The sequence below is a fragment of the Hyla sarda genome, chromosome 1 (assembly GCF_029499605.1).
Source record: "Hyla sarda isolate aHylSar1 chromosome 1, aHylSar1.hap1, whole genome shotgun sequence".
NCBI classification, from domain to species: Eukaryota; Metazoa; Chordata; class Amphibia; order Anura; family Hylidae; genus Hyla; species Hyla sarda.
In genome coordinates this window covers 90,671,895-90,692,903 of record NC_079189.1, presented here as the reverse complement: position 1 = coordinate 90,692,903, position 21,009 = coordinate 90,671,895, and the positions used below count along the sequence as shown (strand labels likewise).

At 39.4% G+C, this 21,009-nt stretch overlaps 1 protein-coding gene across 1 annotated transcript in view; it reads left to right on the top strand.

Annotated features, from left to right (window-relative positions):
- Window positions 1–21,009, top strand: part of CORIN (corin, serine peptidase) — a 300,775-nt gene that overhangs the window by 95,850 nt on the left and 183,916 nt on the right. Inside the window, exon 2 of the mRNA XM_056557481.1 lies at window positions 651–795. Within this exon, the coding sequence (XP_056413456.1) occupies window positions 651–795 (145 nt within the window). The remainder of the gene's footprint in view (window positions 1–650; window positions 796–21,009) is intronic.

The following is a 21,009-nucleotide window of genomic DNA, read 5'->3' as shown; positions in this document are numbered from 1 at the left end:
AAAATCACTGAACTGAAAGGGCAGCAGTGTTTAGCGGAGCATTGTGCCCATTCATTCCTATTCAGCACTACTTGTCTCTGCTTCAAGAGCAGCACATGTGCACAGATATTCAGAGGAAGTCAATGTAATATATATATATATATATATATATATATATATATATATATATATATACATATACATATATATGTTTTTGAATTCATGCAATGCACTTGTCATCTATGGGAAAAAGTTGTCTCTTCAATTTCATAATGCAATAAGTTATTCTATCAGCAATAACTGTAAGACCAAGTTCACGCAGCAGAAAAATCAGCAATGGATTTTGTTTTACTTGCAGATTTTCTTCCATAATTGGTCGAAAATATGGATGCAATTTATTTTCTGTCCGTCAGTGGTTAGCAAAAATCCGCAAGTAAAATACAATACATAAAGCGTTTTTCCGCTGTGTGAATTTTTCCGCTTTATTTTGTATGTTCTATACCCAACGTAGTCACTTTGTTATAGTAAATATGTTCAGCTTATACCGTTGTATAGTTGTGAGTGTGTGGAATTATTAATTAATATATTATATAATTATCAGATAGCAGCTGGTAAGATCATTCTTGGCTCCAGGCATAATGGATAAAACTAAACATTTTTTTTCCCTTCAGGTCTTCGGAGCAGATGAAGATAATATGGGGGATGGCTGTTCTCAAAAGCTGGCATCTGCCAAGTACCTACGGGTTTTGCTGCTCATTCTGATTCCATGTATTTGTGCTCTTATATTGTTGCTGGTCATTCTGCTCAGTTTTGTGGGTAAGTAGAATGCTTCTTTGCTGACCATCTAACTTGGGTAATTTGCAGGGGAAAATCATATAGGCTGAGAAAATAGTGCTGACATACAAACTGTAGTGGCTGGAGAGGCAAAAGTAAAAACACGTTTTAATAAAGACCATATGGGAGGAGATTTATCAAAACCTGTCCAGAGGAAAAGTTGCTGAGTTGCCCATAGCAACCAATGAGATTGCTTCCTTAGTTTTTCAGAGGCCTTTTCAGAAATTAAAGAAGCGATCTGATTGGTTGCTATGGGCAACTCAGCAACTTTTCCTCTAGACAGGTTTTGATAATCCTCCCCCCCTCCCGTATTTTTAACCACAAAAATTCAAAGCAAGGATGAAAAAATAAATGCTTTTTAAAGATGTCCATAGTTTCCTATTTTTTAGATGATTTTTATTTCAATGTGTTAAAGGCTGCTATTTTTCGTTCAATCTCTAAACAAGGAGAATGTAATTGTTTGTTTATTTATTTGTTTATTTATTTAATCAGTTGTAGTAGTGGTAATAAGTTATAGTACAGTTGTTATGTTTTATGAGTTTTTATAAAATGTTTTTAAGATTTTTTTGAGTACATGTTAGATCTCGAAGCAACTGATGCCACAACTGATGACAAGTTTTCATCAGTTATATGGCAGCCGGTGTCCATTGTATCTGCACGGCGGACAGGGGAACACAGCAAGCTACGTTCCCCTGTCTGGTGCTATCCGGCGTGTCCAACCATCCGGCATCAAAACGCCCAATGCCCTGGTACTTAAGGACCCAGGTACGCCCGGACGCCCTGGTACTTAAAGCTTACCCGTCAGATCCAACAATTTTTTTTATATATATCACTTAGTACCTAATCCTGATCATGTACATCTAATTTTAATGTGTCTAGCACCTTTATTTTTTTATTACACTTTTAATTTAGCTCACTAGTCTGAATTCCTCTCAAATGGAGGGGGTGTGGCCTCACTGTGCAGGTCTCCGTCCCCTCCTTCAGTATGCTGTCTACTCACATCTCCCCTAGCATTAGCAAAACTACAACTCCCAGCTTGTCCTCACTGACAGTAGCGGGACACAAGCTGACAGTGGGAGGATTTTTCCTCCAGCTGTGAGCCCTGTGCTCACAGCTGTCAATAAGGAAGTGTGTCCATGAAGCATGGACACAGCAGGACTAGTATGTGTCCAAACAGCCAGGGGAGGCAGTTGTTTGACTGGCTTTTTCAGTATGAAATACAGAAAATGTTCTAATGAAAGCAATTGCAAAACCTATTGGCTTTGCATGCTTTACAACATATCAAAAGTTTTTGTATCTGACAGGGCCCATTTAAGGACCCAGGGCGCACCTGTACGCCCGTGGGAATTTCGGTCTCCACCGGGCATGGACCAGAGCTGGATGACTGCTGATATCTATCAGCAGGCACCCCATGCAAAACCCTGGGGCCTCCCCCCCATGTCGGCCAATGCCGGTCAATTCAGACTGGCGATCTGCAGCGATTCTGGGTCATACGGGTCTCCGGTGACCCGGTGAACCGGAAAATAAGTGGGATCGGGGCTTTCCAAGACACCCATGATCCCCCTGAAGGGACAGGAGTGAGGTGGCCGGGGTGCCACCCCTCCTATCCCTGCTATTGGTCGGTCAGAAGCGACTGACCAATTGCAGATCGGGGTGCAGGGGGTTAGAGTTCATTTCCCCTGTTCTGCCCACCCACGGTAATCCGGGCAGGATGGGGGGACTGTCCTGTGACCGGAGCAGCTGTGGAGGTTTGCTTACCGGCATCGATCGGCCATCCTCTTCCTGGTGCGGCGATCCTGCGGATACGGAAGCCTAGCAACATCTGGAGGGCTACAGTTTGGAAACACCTATACAGTGGTCTCTAAACTGTAGCCCTCCAGATGTTGCAAAACCACAACTCCCAGCATGCCCACACAGCTGTTTGCTGTTTGGGCATGCTGGGATTTGTAGTTTTGCAACAGCTGAAGGGCTACAGTTTGGAGATCACTGTCCAGTGGTCTCTAAACTGTGGCCCTCTAGATCTTGCAAAACTACAACTTCCAGCATGCCCACACAGCAGTTTGCTGTTTGGGCATGCTGGGATTTGTAGTTTTGCAACATCTGGAGAGCCACAGTTTGGAGATCACTGGGTGGTGGTTTCTAAACCGTGGCCCTCTAAATCTTGCAAAACTATAACTCCCAGCATGCACAAACAGCAAATGGCTGTCTCACCATGCTGGGAGTTGTAGTCACGTACCTCCAGCTGTTGTATAACTACATCTCCCAGCATGCCCTTCGGCAATCAGTACATGCTGGGAGTTGTAGTTTTGCAACAGCTGGAGGCACACTGGTTGGAAAATACTGAGTTAGATAACAGAACCTAACTGAAGATTTTCCAACCAGTGTGCCTCCAGCTGTTGCAAAAGTACAAATCCCAGCATGCACGGTCTGTCAGTGCATGTTGGGAGATGTAGCTTTGCAACAGCTGGAGATTGCCCCCCCCCCCCCCATGTGAATGGACAGGGTACATTCACACAGGCGGGTTTTCAGTGAGTTCCCTGCTTCAAGCTTGCCGCAGCGCAGACTCCTAGCGGGAAACTCACCGTAAACCCCGCCTGTGCGAATGTACCCTAAAAACACTACACTACACTAACTCATAATAAAGGGTAAAACACTACATATACACCCCCTTACACTGTCCTTATAAAAATTTAAAAAGTATCGTACGGCAGTGTTTCCAAAACGGAGCCTCCAGCTGTTGCAAAACAACAACTCCCAGCATTTCCGGACAGCCACTGACTGTCCAAGCATACTGGGAGTTTAGCAACAGCTGGATGCCCCCTGTTTGGGAATCACTGGCGTGGAATACCCCTATATCAACCCCTATACAATCCCTAATTTAGTCCTCAAATGCGCATGGCGCTCTCTCACTTCGGAGCCCTGTCGTATTTCAAGGCAACAGTCTAGGGCCACATATGGGGTATTTCCATACTCGGGAGCAATTGCGTTACAGATTTTGGGGGGCTTTTTCTCCTTTTACCCCTTATGAAAAGGAAAAGTTGGGGTCTACACCAGCCTGTTAGTCTAAAAAAATAAAAAAAATGTACACTAACATGCTGCTGTTGCCCCATACTTTTTATTTTCAAAAGAGGTAAAAGGTAAAAAAAGACCCCCAAAACTTGTAAAGCAATTTCTCCTGAGGATGGAAATACCCCATATGTGGACATAAAATGATCTGCGGACGCACAACAAGGCTCAGGAGTGAGAGCGCACTATGTACATTTGAGGCCTAAATTGGTGATTTGCACAGGGGTGGCTGATTTTACAGCGGTTCTGACATAAACACCAAAAAATAAATACCAATGTGTGACCCCATTCTGGAAACTAAACCCTTCATAGAACGTATAAAGGGGTATAGTGAGCCTTAATTCCCCACAAGTGTTTGATGAATTTTCGTTAAAGTTGGATGGGAAAATGAAAAAATAACTATTTTTTTTACTAAAATGCTGGTGTTACCCTAAATTTTTCTTTTTCACAAGGGAAAATAGCAAAAAAAGCCCCCCAAAATTTGTAATCCTATTTCTTCTTATACACCAAAAACTAAAAGTGGGAAACTAGTCCCACCAAACAACATCTACAGGTGTACTGTTACATCAACATGTACCCCAAAATTAGACACCACTACCAAAATAATATCAAAAGCTTTATTTAAATGCAATGTCATTAAAAAACATATATTTCATTCATCATAAAGCACAAAAGTACAGTCACAACTGGAAGTACACTACAGGAAAAGACATCATGACATCATATAGTCATGTATATAGACTCTTAGAAAAAATACATATAATGAATAGCAGCCAATAGTTCAAGTAATGTAGGTCAGTAAACTAAATACTTAAGGTGCATAGTGCAAGGAACTAGCAGGCATATAATAGTAATTAAAAATCCCGGAGTCTATAATAGATAAGCAAGTCTTACCAGTCAGTGTACAATGTACAGACCCCAACATAGCCCACAAAGCCCCCATAGTGCCAGAACAATGAACCCCCGACATGTGACCCCATTTTGGAGACTACACCCCTCACGTAATGTATTAAAGGGTACAGTGAGCATCTACACCCTACAGGTGTCTGACAGATTTTTGGAACAGTGGTCTGTGAAAATGATAAATGTAATTTTCCAAAGATCTGTCAAACGCCAGTGGAGTGTAAATGCTCACTGCACCCCTTAAGTTCTGTGAGGGGTGTAGTTTCCAAAATGGGGTCACATGTGGGTTGGGGGGGTCCACTGTTCTAGCATCACGGGGGGCTTTGTAAACGCTCAAGGCCCCCGACTTCTATTCCAACCAAATTTTCTCTCCAAAAGCTCAATGGCGCTCCTTCTCTTCTGAGCATTGTAATGCGCCAGTAGAGCACCTGACGTCCACACATGGGGTATTTCCACAGGGGGCATTTTCTCCTATTAAAGTAAAAAAAAAAATGCTACATTTTAAATTTTTTCATCAAATTTTGGAATTTTTCACCAAGAAATGATGCAAGTATTGACAAAATGTTACCACTAACATAAAGTAGAATATGTCACGAAAAAACACGAAATAAAAGCATCCCAGAGTTATAAATGCTTAAAGTGACAGTGGTCAGATGTGCAAAAAATGGTCTAAATGGGCTGGGTCCTTAAAGTCCTTAAGGTGAAAATGGGCTGGGTCCTTAAGGGGTTAAACAATTGAAATAATAAAAAAAAAATTTATAAAGAATTTTTTTTTTTGTAATATGATCATGCTCTAGAATAATGTCAAATGTAATATTAAACTGTGTGACTTATTGCTGAACAATTACCAATAATAAACAAGTGTCTGGATCAAAAAGACGTGCATCAAATGTACTGATTATAGATTTGTCAGTGTATATCCATAAATGGTGGGAAAAGCTGCCTGGATATAAAAGCGCTATTAATAAGTGCAATATCACATGGCTGGGAATATAGGAATTGCCAGAAGTCATCATCTGGACACGGCTTTAAAGTGAAATTGTCTTTCCGAAATATCAGGTTTAAGTTATTGACAAAATCTTGGTCAATAAACTAAAATTCATGAACATTTCGACATCTAACTGCTGGCAAACAATTCAGCCTGTGAAATCTAATATTGAGCTGATGTTCTGTCAATTTGAATGGCTAAAGGCAGAATCTTTGCCGGGTATTGTGTTATAGGTGGATACTGTGTTATAGGTGGATATTGTGTTATAGGTGGATATTTATCTAAGTTAAACTTCGGTTTATACTTTTCTTATACTTCGGTTTATCCTTTTTCACTGACGGCTCACCTGTCAGTAGGATGTGTACACAAGAAAAGTTTAAAGGGTGCTTTTATTATTTGCATAGCTTGGAAAATTACACCTATTAATGATAAATATCATATTATGTATAATAATAATGAAGACTGAATATTGCAATAATATTTATTTTTATAGCACAAACAGATTCACCAGCCATTTACAATTAAGGGTACAAATAAAGTTGAAATACTCACAAAATACTGACATTTGCAGACAGGAAAGAACTGCTGACTAAGAGGAAGTTCCCACATCATGTACAGTGGGGCGAAAAAGTATTTAGTCAGCCACCAATTGTGCAAGTTCTCCCACTTGAAAAGATGAGCGAGGCATTTAAATTTCATCATAATTATACCTCAACTATGAGAGACATAGTGAGAAAAAAAATCCATAAAATCACATTGTCAGATTTTTAAAGAACTTTTAGCAAATTATGGTGGAAAATAAGTATTTGGTCAATAACAAAAGTTCTTCTCAATACTTTGTTATATACCCTTTGTTGGCAATGAAAGAAGCCAAACGTTTTCTGTAAGTCTTCTCAAGGTTTTCACACACTGTTGCTGGTATTTTGGCCCGTTCCTCTATGCAGATCTCCTCTAGAGCAGTGATGTTTTGTGGCTGTCGCTGGGCAACACGAACTTTCAACTCCTTCCAAAGGTTTTCTATGGGCCTGAGATCTGGAGACTGGCTAGGCCACTCCAGGACCTTGAAATGTTTCTTACGAAGCAACTGGTGTGTTTGGGATCATTGTCATGCTGAAAGACCCAGCCACGTTTCATCTTCAATGCCCTTGCTGATGGAAGGAGTTTTTCACTCAAAATCTCACGATACATGGCCCCGTTCATTCTTTCCTTTACACAGATCAGTCGTCCTGGTTCCTTTGCTGAAAAACAGCCCCAAGGCATGATGTTTCCACCCACATGCTTCATAGCAGGTATGGTGTTCTTTGGAAGCAACTCAGCATTCTTTCTCCTCCAAACACGACCAGTGGAGTTTGTACCAAAAAGTTCTACTTTGGCTTCATCTGACCATATGACATTCTCCCAATCCTCTTCTGGATCATCCAAATGCTGTCTAGCAAACTTCAGACGGGCCCGGACATGTACTGGCTTAAGCAGGGGGACACGTCTGGCAATTCATGATTTGAGTTCCTGGCCACGTAGCCTTGTTACTTTGGTCCCAGCTCTCTGCAGGTCATTCACTAGGTCCCCCTGTGTGGTCTGTACTTGTGATCATTTTGACACCATGGGGTGAGATTTTGCGTGGAGCCCCAGATCAAAGGAAATTATCAGTGGTCTTGTATGTCCTCCATTTTCTAATAATTGTTCCTACAGTTGATTTCTTCACACCAAGCTGCTTGCCTAATGCGGATTCAGTCTTCCCAGCCTGGTGCAGGTTTACAATTTTTTTTTTCTGGTGTCCATTGACAGCTCATTGGTCTTGGCCATAGTGAAGTTTGTAGTGTGACTGCTTGAGGTTGTGGACCGGTGTATTTTATACTGATAACAAGTTCAAACAGGTTCCTTTGATACAGGTAACGAGTGGAGGACAGAGGAGATTCTTAAAGAAGAAGTTACAGGTCTGTGAGAACCAAAAATCTTGCTTGTTTGTAGGTGATCAAATATTTTTTTTCACCATAATTTGCAGATAAATTCTTTAAAAATCAGACAATGTGATTTTATGGATTTTTTTTCTCATCATGTCTCTCATAGTTGAGGTATACCTATGATGAAAATGACAGCCTCTATCATCTTTTTAAGTGGGAGAACTTGTACAATTGATGGCTGACTAAATACTTTTTTACCCCACTGCATAACATGTATATTGCACACAGTTGTATCTGTAACCTATAATAATAGTAACAAATCACTTACTTATCCAAGGCAATTAAAAATGAACCAACAATAGAAATAATATGTGTATTTTGTGCTATTTTATTCTTACACATTTATTTCAGACTAAGTGCACATCAGCGTTCAGCTCCTTTCGGTGATCTCCATCTATACTCTGGGCCACAAAATAGAGCTGAATGTGTCCACTGCACAATAGCCACCAACGGGTCCCGATGGGCACACTGATTTTGAATGGAGTCTATTGGTATCAATCTGGTCCACTCATGTCCCATTTGACAGACTCAAAGAATGGAGCTCCCCTGAAAGGAGCTAAAAGCTGATGTGCACCTAGTCTTTAAAGGTTAGAATTAGGAAAGCACAGATCCTTTTTCAGAAACAGCACCACCAATGTTCTATATCGGGTATCACTGTTCAGGCAGATTTTATTAAATGGGGATATGCTTCAATAAGTCACTCAGCCTTTTATCCAGGACATCCCCTGTTCAATTGAATTGTGTTGACCTTAGTTTTATGCTCACGTTATATATAGCTGTATGTCATAGACTTAAATAGACATATCACTTTATTGGCATGTCCACATTCTTGCTACAACACTTCATTAATTTATTGCAAATTCCAAAATATGCATATTTTTCTCTCTTTTAATTGTTCAACTTGTGGATTATTAGTAGGTTGTTTTGGCGCCAGCAGTAACACGTTTCTTGGTCTTACCTCACTTCTCCCATTTGTGGGTTATTCATTTCACTAGGAACAATGTGTAAATTTTTTTAGTATAAGTGAACAGCGGTATCGTTTGCTACACAAAGGGATCATTACATGTTTTGTGCTCACTATGAGATTTATTGGCATGCCTGGTGATAATGTAGCTATATGTTATACAGTAAATGAATTACCTTATCATTCCATTGAATTAGTCAAGGAGAGGTTTTCATTTAACGCTGTAGGTCCCTGGCTGAGGAGCTGTATGTTCAGCCTTTAAATATAACCCCTTTCTCCGATTTCTCCATTTATTTGTTCAGTTAACGCTATAGAATTCCTCATCTGAACCACATGCCATCCCAAATGTACCGTACTTAGATCTTATGCTGTACTCCTGATGTTTTGTGTGAATTATGTCCCTTTATTTATGCTTCATGACTTCACCCACTAACATGGGAACTATTCTGATGAATAACAGAGATAGGCTTCCAAATCCTCAGCATCACATTTTCAATATGTCCGCCCCCCCCCCCCCCCCCCAATATTTTTTTCTTCTTCTAGTTAAATAGATGCAAGTAATGTTTTCTCTACCAGTTTGGTTTAAAAGTTTTAATAAACGTATTCCAATCTCCTGCTACTCATATAAGCCTAGAAACATTGAAAACACATATTATTGCTAGATCTTTAACAATTCTGTTTTGTATGAAATTATTTTTTATTTTTTAGGTATAACATGGCATAGATACTAAGAATGCCACAGCACTGGTGTGGTTTGCCTGTCTTGTATATTTTAGTGTACAGTTCTATATTCCTTGTATGTTTTGCACCTTGAAACAAAGTTGATCCTACAAGACCGTGATGGACATTGCTTCTTTTCTATTCCGAGGTATATTCTAGGTATATTCCTAGGTAGCAATGAGAATAGGTTACATAGGTTCCTATCTAGGGTTCCATGAAGGGGGCACAATTTATTCATAAAAAAAACATTTAGGCTATGTTCACACAGTGTAATATTTAGTGTTGAAGAATGGAAATGTTGACCAGTTTCCTATAGAAACCAATCAGATTGCTTCTTAATTTTTTATAAAGGCCCCTAAAAGATAAGAGAAGCAATCCGATTGGTTGCTATTGGAAACTGCTCTTCATAAATCCCACCCAATTGGTTAAAAAGTTGCAGAAAAAGTCACAGAGAAGGAGCCATACAAAATGGTATACTGAACTGTTATTTAAAAAAATAAAGTGTACTAGCCCCATATTTATCACATGTCATGTGACCAGTGAATACATTTGGTGCACATACACATTGCCATGATACAAATTAAAGATGTAGAAAAATGTTCACCTTTACCACCCTTCATAAATTCCCCCTATGGGACTTCCAAACATTGCAGAGTGCTGGATTCTGATGGGCAGCATGGTGGCTCTGCAGTTAGCACTGTTGCCTTGCAGCACTGGGGTCCTAGGTTAAATTTCCCCCAAGAACAAAAAGTTTGTTTGTTCTCTCTGTGTTTGTGTTGGTTTCCTCCCACACTTCAAATAACATACTAGTAGGTGAATTTACATTGTGAACCCCAGTGGGGACAGGGACCAATTTGAGTGTACAGTGCTGTGGAATCTGTATGTGCTACATATATAAAAAAATTATTATTATGGAATGGCCAAGAATGCGCACTGCTGCTAATTGACCTTCGTTCTCATGATTACTGGAGGTCCCATTGGCAGGACTTCCACTGATCAGCTAGTTATCTTCTATCCTGTGGCTAAGAGATACCTTTATATGTTAAGATAACTTCTTCAATCACCCAAGTGGAGACCTGCTTCATATTTCTTATGTGGTAGAGTGTTGAATACCAACAGAAAATACCAAGAAAGTTAGGGTAATCTTCAGTAATGTAAAGCAACCACGTCTAATGTGGCCGCTTGTGTCAGAAGCATCATGTGATCTTGTTTGTTTCCAAGAAACATTTGTTTTTTCTTCCGGGAGATCTATCAAATCTTTAACAGCTTTAACAGGAAAAAATGTGTTTACTCCCAAAGATAAAAAGGAATCTTACTGGTTGTCCTCCACCAGAGAGTTAGAATTCAGGGTAATCGGAGTCAGAGCTCTAGTTTCTGACTTGACTAGCGGGAGGTAGGAAGGCAAAATGAAGGTAGGACTTTGAGGAATAAGTATTTCATCACATCAGAACTCTACTGCACAGAGGCCTGTAATCCATTATAGGACAATATCATCTTTAAAGGTCAAAACTGGATAAAAAGGAGCATAGACATATTTTAGGTACATACTATTTCTATTTCATATATTAAAGGCTTTACATTTGACATGTATCTAAAGCAGTTACAGATAAAGTTTGTATAAAAAACATATTAGTTACTTGTTATACACATAAAGGATTGTTTCAGATGTCACTAGAGCAGTGATCAGTGATTTTTCTGGGAATCTGCCGGCTCTATATCATGCTCATAGCTGCAGATAAGCATGTAAGAAAACATGATTTTATTAACTTACAAATGGGCATAAGCTAAGATAGTTTTTTTTTATTTTTTATCTCTTCTGGCAGCTTTCTGCCCATGTCCACAGTTCTGAGTATAATAAAGCAAATATAGAACTGACAGATTCTCTTTAAGCATTCTATGAGCAAAAACATCTTCCTCATACCAGCCTGTGAAGGTGTAAAGGGGAAACATAGATTTATAGCGGGATTACCACCTTCTATAACAAGTTAATAAATTAAAGTTAAAAAAATAATAATAAAAAAATATATATTTTACCATAGTGAAAAAATGGTAGTATTATTCTTACATCAACATGCAATTTATGTTTGTTTTCTGTCAGTTCATCATTAGATTGCCTAAGTCAGTATTCTACATTTACATTACAAATGTACTATAGTACATGGCCTTTAGTCCTGGCATTTGTCAATCACACAACTGTGATACCTAATACAAAGCATTATCGAACACATGGAGAAGGAGAAATGTCGGCACTGCCGCACTCACGATTCTGCCGGAGTATACTGGATCACTGCACCTTCAGGTCCAAATGCCACAAATCCGGTGCTCAGTCCGCCATAAGCATAAGCGTAGAAAACTTGAAAGAAGAGATCGCAGACGGCACTCACGGAAACAGCAAGAAGTTTAATTCGGGATCGCTGGTCCACGCAACAACAACGACAGGTAAGTCGACCGGTTTCGCGCTACACAGAGCGCTTACACGTGACCTCTGACATCAATTAACCCTTCCCCCTTAAATACATACACCAGGTAATACAAAAATAGAAAACTAGACATTACAGGGTTAAAAGCACAAATATGGTGTGTGGTATAGAGAGACTAGCAGTAGTATTTACTAATTAGCTATAACAGCGCCTGAAACTGTGTAACACTAACGGAGGTAATGCATAGTATTTAAAACGCTAGGTGTGAACATAGATCCTATGCTAACAACATCCACCTGCACTATGGAAATACATTAAAATCCTCCCGTAGGTTTAATCCTAGTGGTCCTATGGCGTCTGTAAGTATAATCATTTCAGATTCTTTTTGTAACAATAATTTGTGTCTATCTCCACCAAATTTTAAGGGCGCAACTGTTTTTAATCCTAGGAATTTTAAATCTTCAATTTTGTTATTGTGTTTATATTTCATATGTTCTATTACTTTTGGGCAGCCTTTTCCAGTAGTGAGTGAACGGAAGTGTTCCCTAATTCTTTTATTCAAAGGTCTTATGGTCTTCCCAATATAGTAAAAACCGCATGTACAAACTAATGCATAAACAATATAGGTAGATTTACATGTCACAAAATCATGGATATCAATATTCTGTGACCCTAAATGTATGCTTTTCGTTTGTATCATGTGAGAACATAAATTGCACTGTCCACATTTAAAACATCCTTGTGGTTTTGATTTTTCTATCCAATTTTTGGACGTATCATCTTGTAATCTACCTCGTACAATATGATCTCTAATATTCTTAGTTCTGCGAAAAGAAATTAATGGTTTATTCAACTGTGTTTTACTTAAGATATCATCCTGCTGGAGAATATGCCAATTTTTATGTATCGCTGACCTAATTTTATTTTCCATAGGGCTGTACATGAAGGAAAACGTAAAATTTTTTGTTTGATTTTCTATATTTAATTTAGCACGGTCATTATCATGTGTTTTATGTTTTTTATGCAACAATTGACTGCGAGGTATTTTCCTGACCTTAAATAGTGCCTCACTCAGGATAGATGTGGGGTAGCCCCTCTCTTTTAGTCTGTCCCATAATTGTTTCGCCTGTATTTCAAATGTTTCCGTAGTGGTATTTATCCGTTTCAATCGGACAAATTGTCCGAAAGGAAGGGATTTTTTGACATGTTGAGAATGAAAGCTGTCATATCTAAGTAAGGAATTAGTAGCTGTAATTTTTCTAAATCCCTCAATCTCCAAGTAATCATTTTTAGCAACAAGTTTAGTGTCAAGAAATTCTATATTATTAATGCCCACCACACTAGTAAAATGCATATTATAATTATTGTCGTTCATGTAGGCGACGAACTGGTGAAACTGGGCCGTACTACCCGACCAAATAACCAGCACGTCGTCGACATATCTAACATAGAGGGCCAGATATTCAAGGAAAGGATTATTAGAAGAGAAGACCTTATCTTCCTCTAGGACCCCCAAAAAAATATTTGCGAAAGTAGGTGCCACGGGGGTCCCCATCGCAGTCCCAGATCGCTGGTTGAACCAGCGATTATTGAACTGGAAAGCATTATGGGATAATACAAACTGTAACATCTCACAAATGTAATTAATGTAAACAGGGCTATGATTTTCCGTTTGGTCTAGTCGACGTCGGACAGCCTCCACACCCGCACCCTGAGGGATGCGGGTGTAGAGGCTCTCCACGTCGATACTAGCCAAAATAAAATGCTCCTGCCACCCAAAATTTTCCAAAATTTGCAGTAAGTGTTGAGTGTCTTTTAAATAAGCTGGTATAGTAAGTAATAATGGGCGCAGGACCCAATCTAGGTATTGGGACAGGGGCTCGGTAACTGAGCCTCTGCCCGCAACAATAGGCCGACCTGGCGGTAATTGTGCATTTTTGTGAATTTTGGGTGTCCAGTACCAGTATGGCTTTTTTGGGTGAGTAATAAAAAGTTTGTTAGCAAATCTCTCCGAAAAAATATTATTTTCCACTCCCCTCCTAAGTAGTGATCTAGCACTCTCCTGGTAATGTGTGGTGGGGTCTTTTAATAATGCTGTATAAGTATTTAGATCACTTAACTGACGATTTGCCTCTTGTAGGTAATAATCTTTGGTCAAAAGTACAACATTGCCTCCCTTATCCGCAGGCTTCACTACAATTTCTGTGTTTTCTGATAGCCATTTTAAAGCACTCCTTTCTCCCACCGTAAGATTCGGGGTGGATTTAGGGTAAATTAGTGCTTTAACGTCTTGAATGACGCTTTCCATAAAATTCTGGATATTGGAGCCTGCGGGCAAGGGCGGATTAAATGTGGATGGAACACCTCCTGTAAAAGGTCTGTAAGTTGTAACTTTATCTGGATCGTGAATAGTTTCATCATCTGCAATTTCCATTAGTAACGATACAACATCTCTATCTTGTTCTGACCAGGATGGGTTAACCATAAAGCCCAACGGGCTAATAGATGTTGGAACTTCCCCTTCTAACTGATTAGACTCTTTACCAGGGGTATAACCACTAAGGAAAAACCTATGTAAGTTAATTTTCCTAATAGATTTATACAAATCTATAGTAAAATCCGTAAAATTGAATTCGTTATTAATACAGTAGTTTAACCCCTTCCTTAACAAAGATAGACAATCTTCAGAAAGAACATGCTGTGTCAAATTAATAATGTTGGACTGACCTGTAGGATCTGGAGAGGCAAGATCACCTATTGTTGCCAGGTGACTTGCTTTCTCTTCATCCCACCTCTTTTTGAAAATCTTTTTGCACCTGCCCCGCCGTATCCTCCTCTTGCGGGTAGGTGCAGTTGTTGGTCCCCCAAAACCACAAGGTTAGAGGGGTCTTTAGGTAGGGTGGTATCACCAGTCCCACTAGAGTCGGACCCTGAATCTGTAGTCCAGTAGTCCTGAGGTGGTCTCCGCAGTCGTCTTTTTCTTCTCATTTTATTAAGATTCCAATCAAAGACATGACCTCCGTCATAGTCTTGTTTGTCTCTCAGATATTTATTCTTTTTACGTTCCTTAATATCAGCCTGGATCGGTAATATCTTTTTTTCCACCTTCTTTTCGAATGCTTCATATTGCTCTTTGTTCACACGGGTTTTCAACTCTAATTTAGCTTTAAGCAGTTGTGCAGTAATTTGGGCATATTCTTTTTCTGTCCGTTTCAACATCAATTTAGTGAGTTTTAAACTGTGTTCTTGATGTAGTAATGCCCATTCATCCGTAAATTCATTATCATCTTGGAATTGAGACAACTCTTTAAAAACTCGTAATCCACGTGGAACACGGCCACTCTCACAATAGGACTGTAGCGAATTAACTGTCCAGAACAATTTCACTTCTTTTTCAGAAAGAGTCGTGACTTTATATTCCAAGGATTTGGTACCTAGTACCTGCAGTTCATCCCTTAAGTTACATTGTGCAAAGAATTCAGTTGCGTCTTCTCTACCAGCCAGTAAAGTCCCGGGACCAATGTGCAGTGTGCTATCCAGTGCAGCACTCGCCTCTGAGGCTGCTTGTTCCATAGACTCCATAATCTGTGAGTGGGATACACCTGCGACGTGCTCAGACTAGGATATTCAACACAACACTATCGAACACATGGAGAAGGAGAAATGTCGGCACTGCCGCACTCACGATTCTGCCGGAGTATACTGGATCACTGCACCTTCAGGTCCAAATGCCACAAATCCGGTGCTCAGTCCGCCATAAGCATAAGCGTAGAAAACTTGAAAGAAGAGATCGCAGACGGCACTCACGGAAACAGCAAGAAGTTTAATTCGGGATCGCTGGTCCACGCAACAACAACGACAGGTAAGTCGACCGGTTTCGCGCTACACAGAGCGCTTACACGTGACCTCTGACATCAATTAACCCTTCCCCCTTAAATACATACACCAGGTAATACAAAAATAGAAAACTAGACATTACAGGGTTAAAAGCACAAATATGGTGTGTGGTATACAGAGACTAGCATTAGTATTTACTAATTAGCTATAACAGCGCCTGAAACTGTGTAACACTAACGGAGGTAATGCATAGTATTTAAAACGCTAGGTGTGAACATAGATCCTATGCTAACAACATCCACCTGCACTATGGAAATACATTAAAATCCTCCCGTAGGTTTAATCCTAGTGGTCCTATGGCGTCTGTAAGTATAATCATTTCAGATTCTTTTTGTAACAATAATTTGTGTCTATCTCCACCAAATTTTAAGGGCGCAACTGTTTTTAATCCTAGGAATTTTAAATCTTCAATTTTGTTATTGTGTTTATATTTCATATGTTCTATTACTTTTGGGCAGCCTTTTCCAGTAGTGAGTGAACGGAAGTGTTCCCTAATTCTTTTATGCAAAGGTCTTATGGTCTTCCCAATATAGTAAAAACCGCATGTACAAACTAATGCATAAACAATATAGGTAGATTTACATGTCACAAAATCATGGATATCAATATTCTGTGACCCTAAATGTATGCTTTTCGTTTGTATCATGTGAGAAGATAAATTGCACTGTCCACATTTAAAACATCCTTGTGGTTTTGATTTTTCTATCCAATTTTTGGACGTATCATCTTGTAATCTACCTCGTACAATATGATCTCTAATATTCTTAGTTCTGCGAAAAGAAATTAATGGTTTATTCAACTGTGTTTTACTTAAGATATCATCCTGCTGGAGAATATGCCAATTTTTATGTATCGCTGACCTAATTTTATTTTCCATAGGGCTGTACATGAAGGAAAACGTAAAATTTTTTGTTTGATTTTCTATATTTAATTTAGCACGGTCATTATCATGTGTTTTATGTTTTTTATGCAACAATTGACTGCGAGGTATTTTCCTGACCTTAAATAGTGCCTCACTCAGGATAGATGTGGGGTAGCCCCTCTCTTTTAGTCTGTCCCATAATTGTTTCGCCTGTATTTCAAATGTTTCCGTAGTGGTATTTATCCGTTTCAATCGGACAAATTGTCCGAAAGGAAGGGATTTTTTGACATGTTGAGAATGAAAGCTGTCATATCTAAGTAAGGAATTAGTAGCTGTAATTTTTCTAAATCCCTCAATCTCCAAGTAATCATTTTTAGCAACAAGTTTAGTGTCAAGAAATTCTATATTATTAATGCCCACCACACTAGTAAAATGCATATTATAATTATTGTCGTTCATGTAGGCGACGAACTGGTGAAACTGGGCCGTACTACCCGACCAAATAACCAGCACGTCGTCGACATATCTAACATAGAGGGCCAGATATTCAAGGAAAGGATTATTAGAAGAGAAGACCTTATCTTCCTCTAGGACGCTGTTATAGCTAATTAGTAAATACTAATGCTAGTCTCTCTATACCACACACCATATTTGTGCTTTTAACCCTGTAATGTCTAGTTTTCTATTTTTGTATTACCTGGTGTATGTATTTAAGGGGGAAGGGTTAATTGATGTCAGAGGTCACGTGTAAGCGCTCTGTGTAGCGCGAAACCGGTCGACTTACCTGTCGTTGTTGTTGCGTGGACCAGCGATCCCGAATTAAACTTCTTGCTGTTTCCGTGAGTGCCGTCTGCGATCTCTTCTTTCAAGTTTTCTACGCTTATGCTTATGGCGGACTGAGCACCGGATTTGTGGCATTTGGACCTGAAGGTGCAGTGATCCAGTATACTCCGGCAGAATCGTGAGTGCGGCAGTGCCGACATTTCTCCTTCTCCATGTGTTCGATAGTGTTGTGTTGAATATCCTAGTCTGAGCACGTCGCAGGAGTATCCCACTCACAGATTATGGAGTCTATGGAACAAGCAGCCTCAGAGGCGAGTGCTGCACTGGATAGCACACTGCACATTGGTCCCGGGACTTTACTGGCTGGTAGAGAAGACGCAACTGAATTCTCTGCACAATGTAACTTAAGGGATGAACTGCAGGTACTAGGTACCAAATCCTTGGAATATAAAGTCACGACTCTTTCTGAAAAAGAAGTGAAATTGTTCTGGACAGTTAATTCGCTACAGTCCTATTGTGAGAGTGGCCGTGTTCCACGTGGATTACGAGTTTTTAAAGAGTTGTCTCAATTCCAAGATGATAATGAATTTACGGATGAATGGGCATTACTACATCAAGAACACAGTTTAAAACTCACTAAATTGATGTTGAAACGGACAGAAAAAGAATATGCCCAAATTACTGCACAACTGCTTAAAGCTAAATTAGAGTTGAAAACCCGTGTGAACAAAGAGCAATATGAAGCATTCGAAAAGAAGGTGGAAAAAAAGATATTACCGATCCAGGCTGATATTAAGGAACGTAAAAAGAATAAATATCTGAGAGACAAACAAGACTATGACGGAGGTCATGTCTTTGATTGGAATCTTAATAAAATGAGAAGAAAAAGACGACTGCGGAGACCACCTCAGGACTACTGGACTACAGATTCAGGGTCCGACTCTAGTGGGACTGGTGATACCACCCTACCTAAAGACCCCTCTAACCTTGTGGTTTTGGGGGACCAACAACTGCACCTACCCGCAAGAGGAGGATACGGCGGGGCAGGTGCAAAAAGATTTTCAAAAAGAGGTGGGATGAAGAGAAAGCAAGTCACCTGGCAACAATAGGTGATCTTGCCTCTCCAGATCCTACAGGTCAGTCCAACATTATTAATTTGACACAGCATGTTCTTTCTGAAGATTGTCTATCTTTGTTAAGGAAGGGGTTAAACTACTGTATTAATAACGAATTCAATTTTACGGATTTTACTATAGATTTGTATAAATCTATTAGGAAAATTAACTTACATAGGTTTTTCCTTAGTGGTTATACCCCTGGTAAAGAGTCTAATCAGTTAGAAGGGGAAGTTCCAACATCTATTAGCCCGTTGGGCTTTATGGTTAACCCATCCTGGTCAGAACAAGATAGAGATGTTGTATCGTTACTAATGGAAATTGCAGATGATGAAACTATTCACGATCCAGATAAAGTTACAACTTACAGACCTTTTACAGGAGGTGTTCCATCCACATTTAATCCGCCCTTGCCCGCAGGCTCCAATATCCAGAATTTTATGGAAAGCGTCATTCAAGACGTTAAAGCACTAATTTACCCTAAATCAGAATCAGAAAACACAGAAATTGTAGTGAAGCCTGCGGATAAGGGAGGCAATGTTGTACTTTTGACCAAAGATTATTACCTACAAGAGGCAAATCGTCAGTTAAGTGATCTAAATACTTATACAGCATTATTAAAAGACCCCACCACACATTACCAGGAGAGTGCTAGATCACTACTTAGGAGGGGAGTGGAAAATAATATTTTTTCGGAGAGATTTGCTAACAAACTTTTTATTACTCACCCAAAAAAGCCATACTGGTACTGGACACCCAAAATTCACAAAAATGCACAATTACCGCCAGGTCGGCCTATTGTTGCGGGCAGAGGCTCAGTTACCGAGCCCCTGTCCCAATACCTAGATTGGGTCCTGCGCCCATTATTACTTACTATACCAGCTTATTTAAAAGACACTCAACACTTACTGCAAATTTTGGAAAATTTTGGGTGGCAGGAGCATTTTATTTTGGCTAGTATCGACGTGGAGAGCCTCTACACCCGCATCCCTCAGGGTGCGGGTGTGGAGGCTGTCCGACGTCGACTAGACCAAACGGAAAATCATAGCCCTGTTTACATTAATTACATTTGTGAGATGTTACAGTTTGTATTATCCCATAATGCTTTCCAGTTCAATAATCGCTGGTTCAACCAGCGATCTGGGACTGCGATGGGGACCCCCGTGGCACCTACTTTCGCAAATATTTTTTTGGGGGTCCTAGAGGAAGATAAGGTCTTCTCTTCTAATAATCCTTTCCTTGAATATCTGGCCCTCTATGTTAGATATGTCGACGACGTGCTGGTTATTTGGTCGGGTAGTACGGCCCAGTTTCACCAGTTCGTCGCCTACATGAACGACAATAATTATAATATGCATTTTACTAGTGTGGTGGGCATTAATAATATAGAATTTCTTGACACTAAACTTGTTGCTAAAAATGATTACTTGGAGATTGAGGGATTTAGAAAAATTACAGCTACTAATTCCTTACTTAGATATGACAGCTTTCATTCTCAACATGTCAAAAAATCCCTTCCTTTCGGACAATTTGTCCGATTGAAACGGATAAATACCACTACGGAAACATTTGAAATACAGGCGAAACAATTATGGGACAGACTAAAAGAGAGGGGCTACCCCACATCTATCCTGAGTGAGGCACTATTTAAGGTCAGGAAAATACCTCGCAGTCAATTGTTGCATAAAAAACATAAAACACATGATAATGACCGTGCTAAATTAAATATAGAAAATCAAACAAAAAATTTTACGTTTTCCTTCATGTACAGCCCTATGGAAAATAAAATTAGGTCAGCGATACATAAAAATTGGCATATTCTCCAGCAGGATGATATCTTAAGTAAAACACAGTTGAATAAACCATTAATTTCTTTTCGCAGAACTAAGAATATTAGAGATCATATTGTACGAGGTAGATTACAAGATGATACGTCCAAAAATTGGATAGAAAAATCAAAACCACAAGGATGTTTTAAATGTGGACAGTGCAATTTATGTTCTCACATGATACAAACGAAAAGCATACATTTAGGGTCACAGAATATTGATATCCATGATTTTGTGACATGTAAATCTACCTATATTGTTTATGCATTAGTTTGTACATGCGGTTTTTACTATATTGGGAAGACCATAAGACCTTTGCATAAAAGAATTAGGGAACACTTCCGTTCACTCACTACTGGAAAAGGCTGCCCAAAAGTAATAGAACATATGAAATATAAACACAATAACAAAATTGAAGATTTAAAATTCCTAGGATTAAAAACAGTTGCGCCCTTAAAATTTGGTGGAGATAGACACAAATTATTGTTACAAAAAGAATCTGAAATGATTATACTTACAGACGCCATAGGACCACTAGGATTAAACCTACGGGAGGATTTTAATGTATTTCCATAGTGCAGGTGGATGTTGTTAGCATAGGATCTATGTTCACACCTAGCGTTTTAAATACTATGCATTACCTCCGTTAGTGTTACACAGTTTCAGGCGCTGTTATAGCTAATTAGTA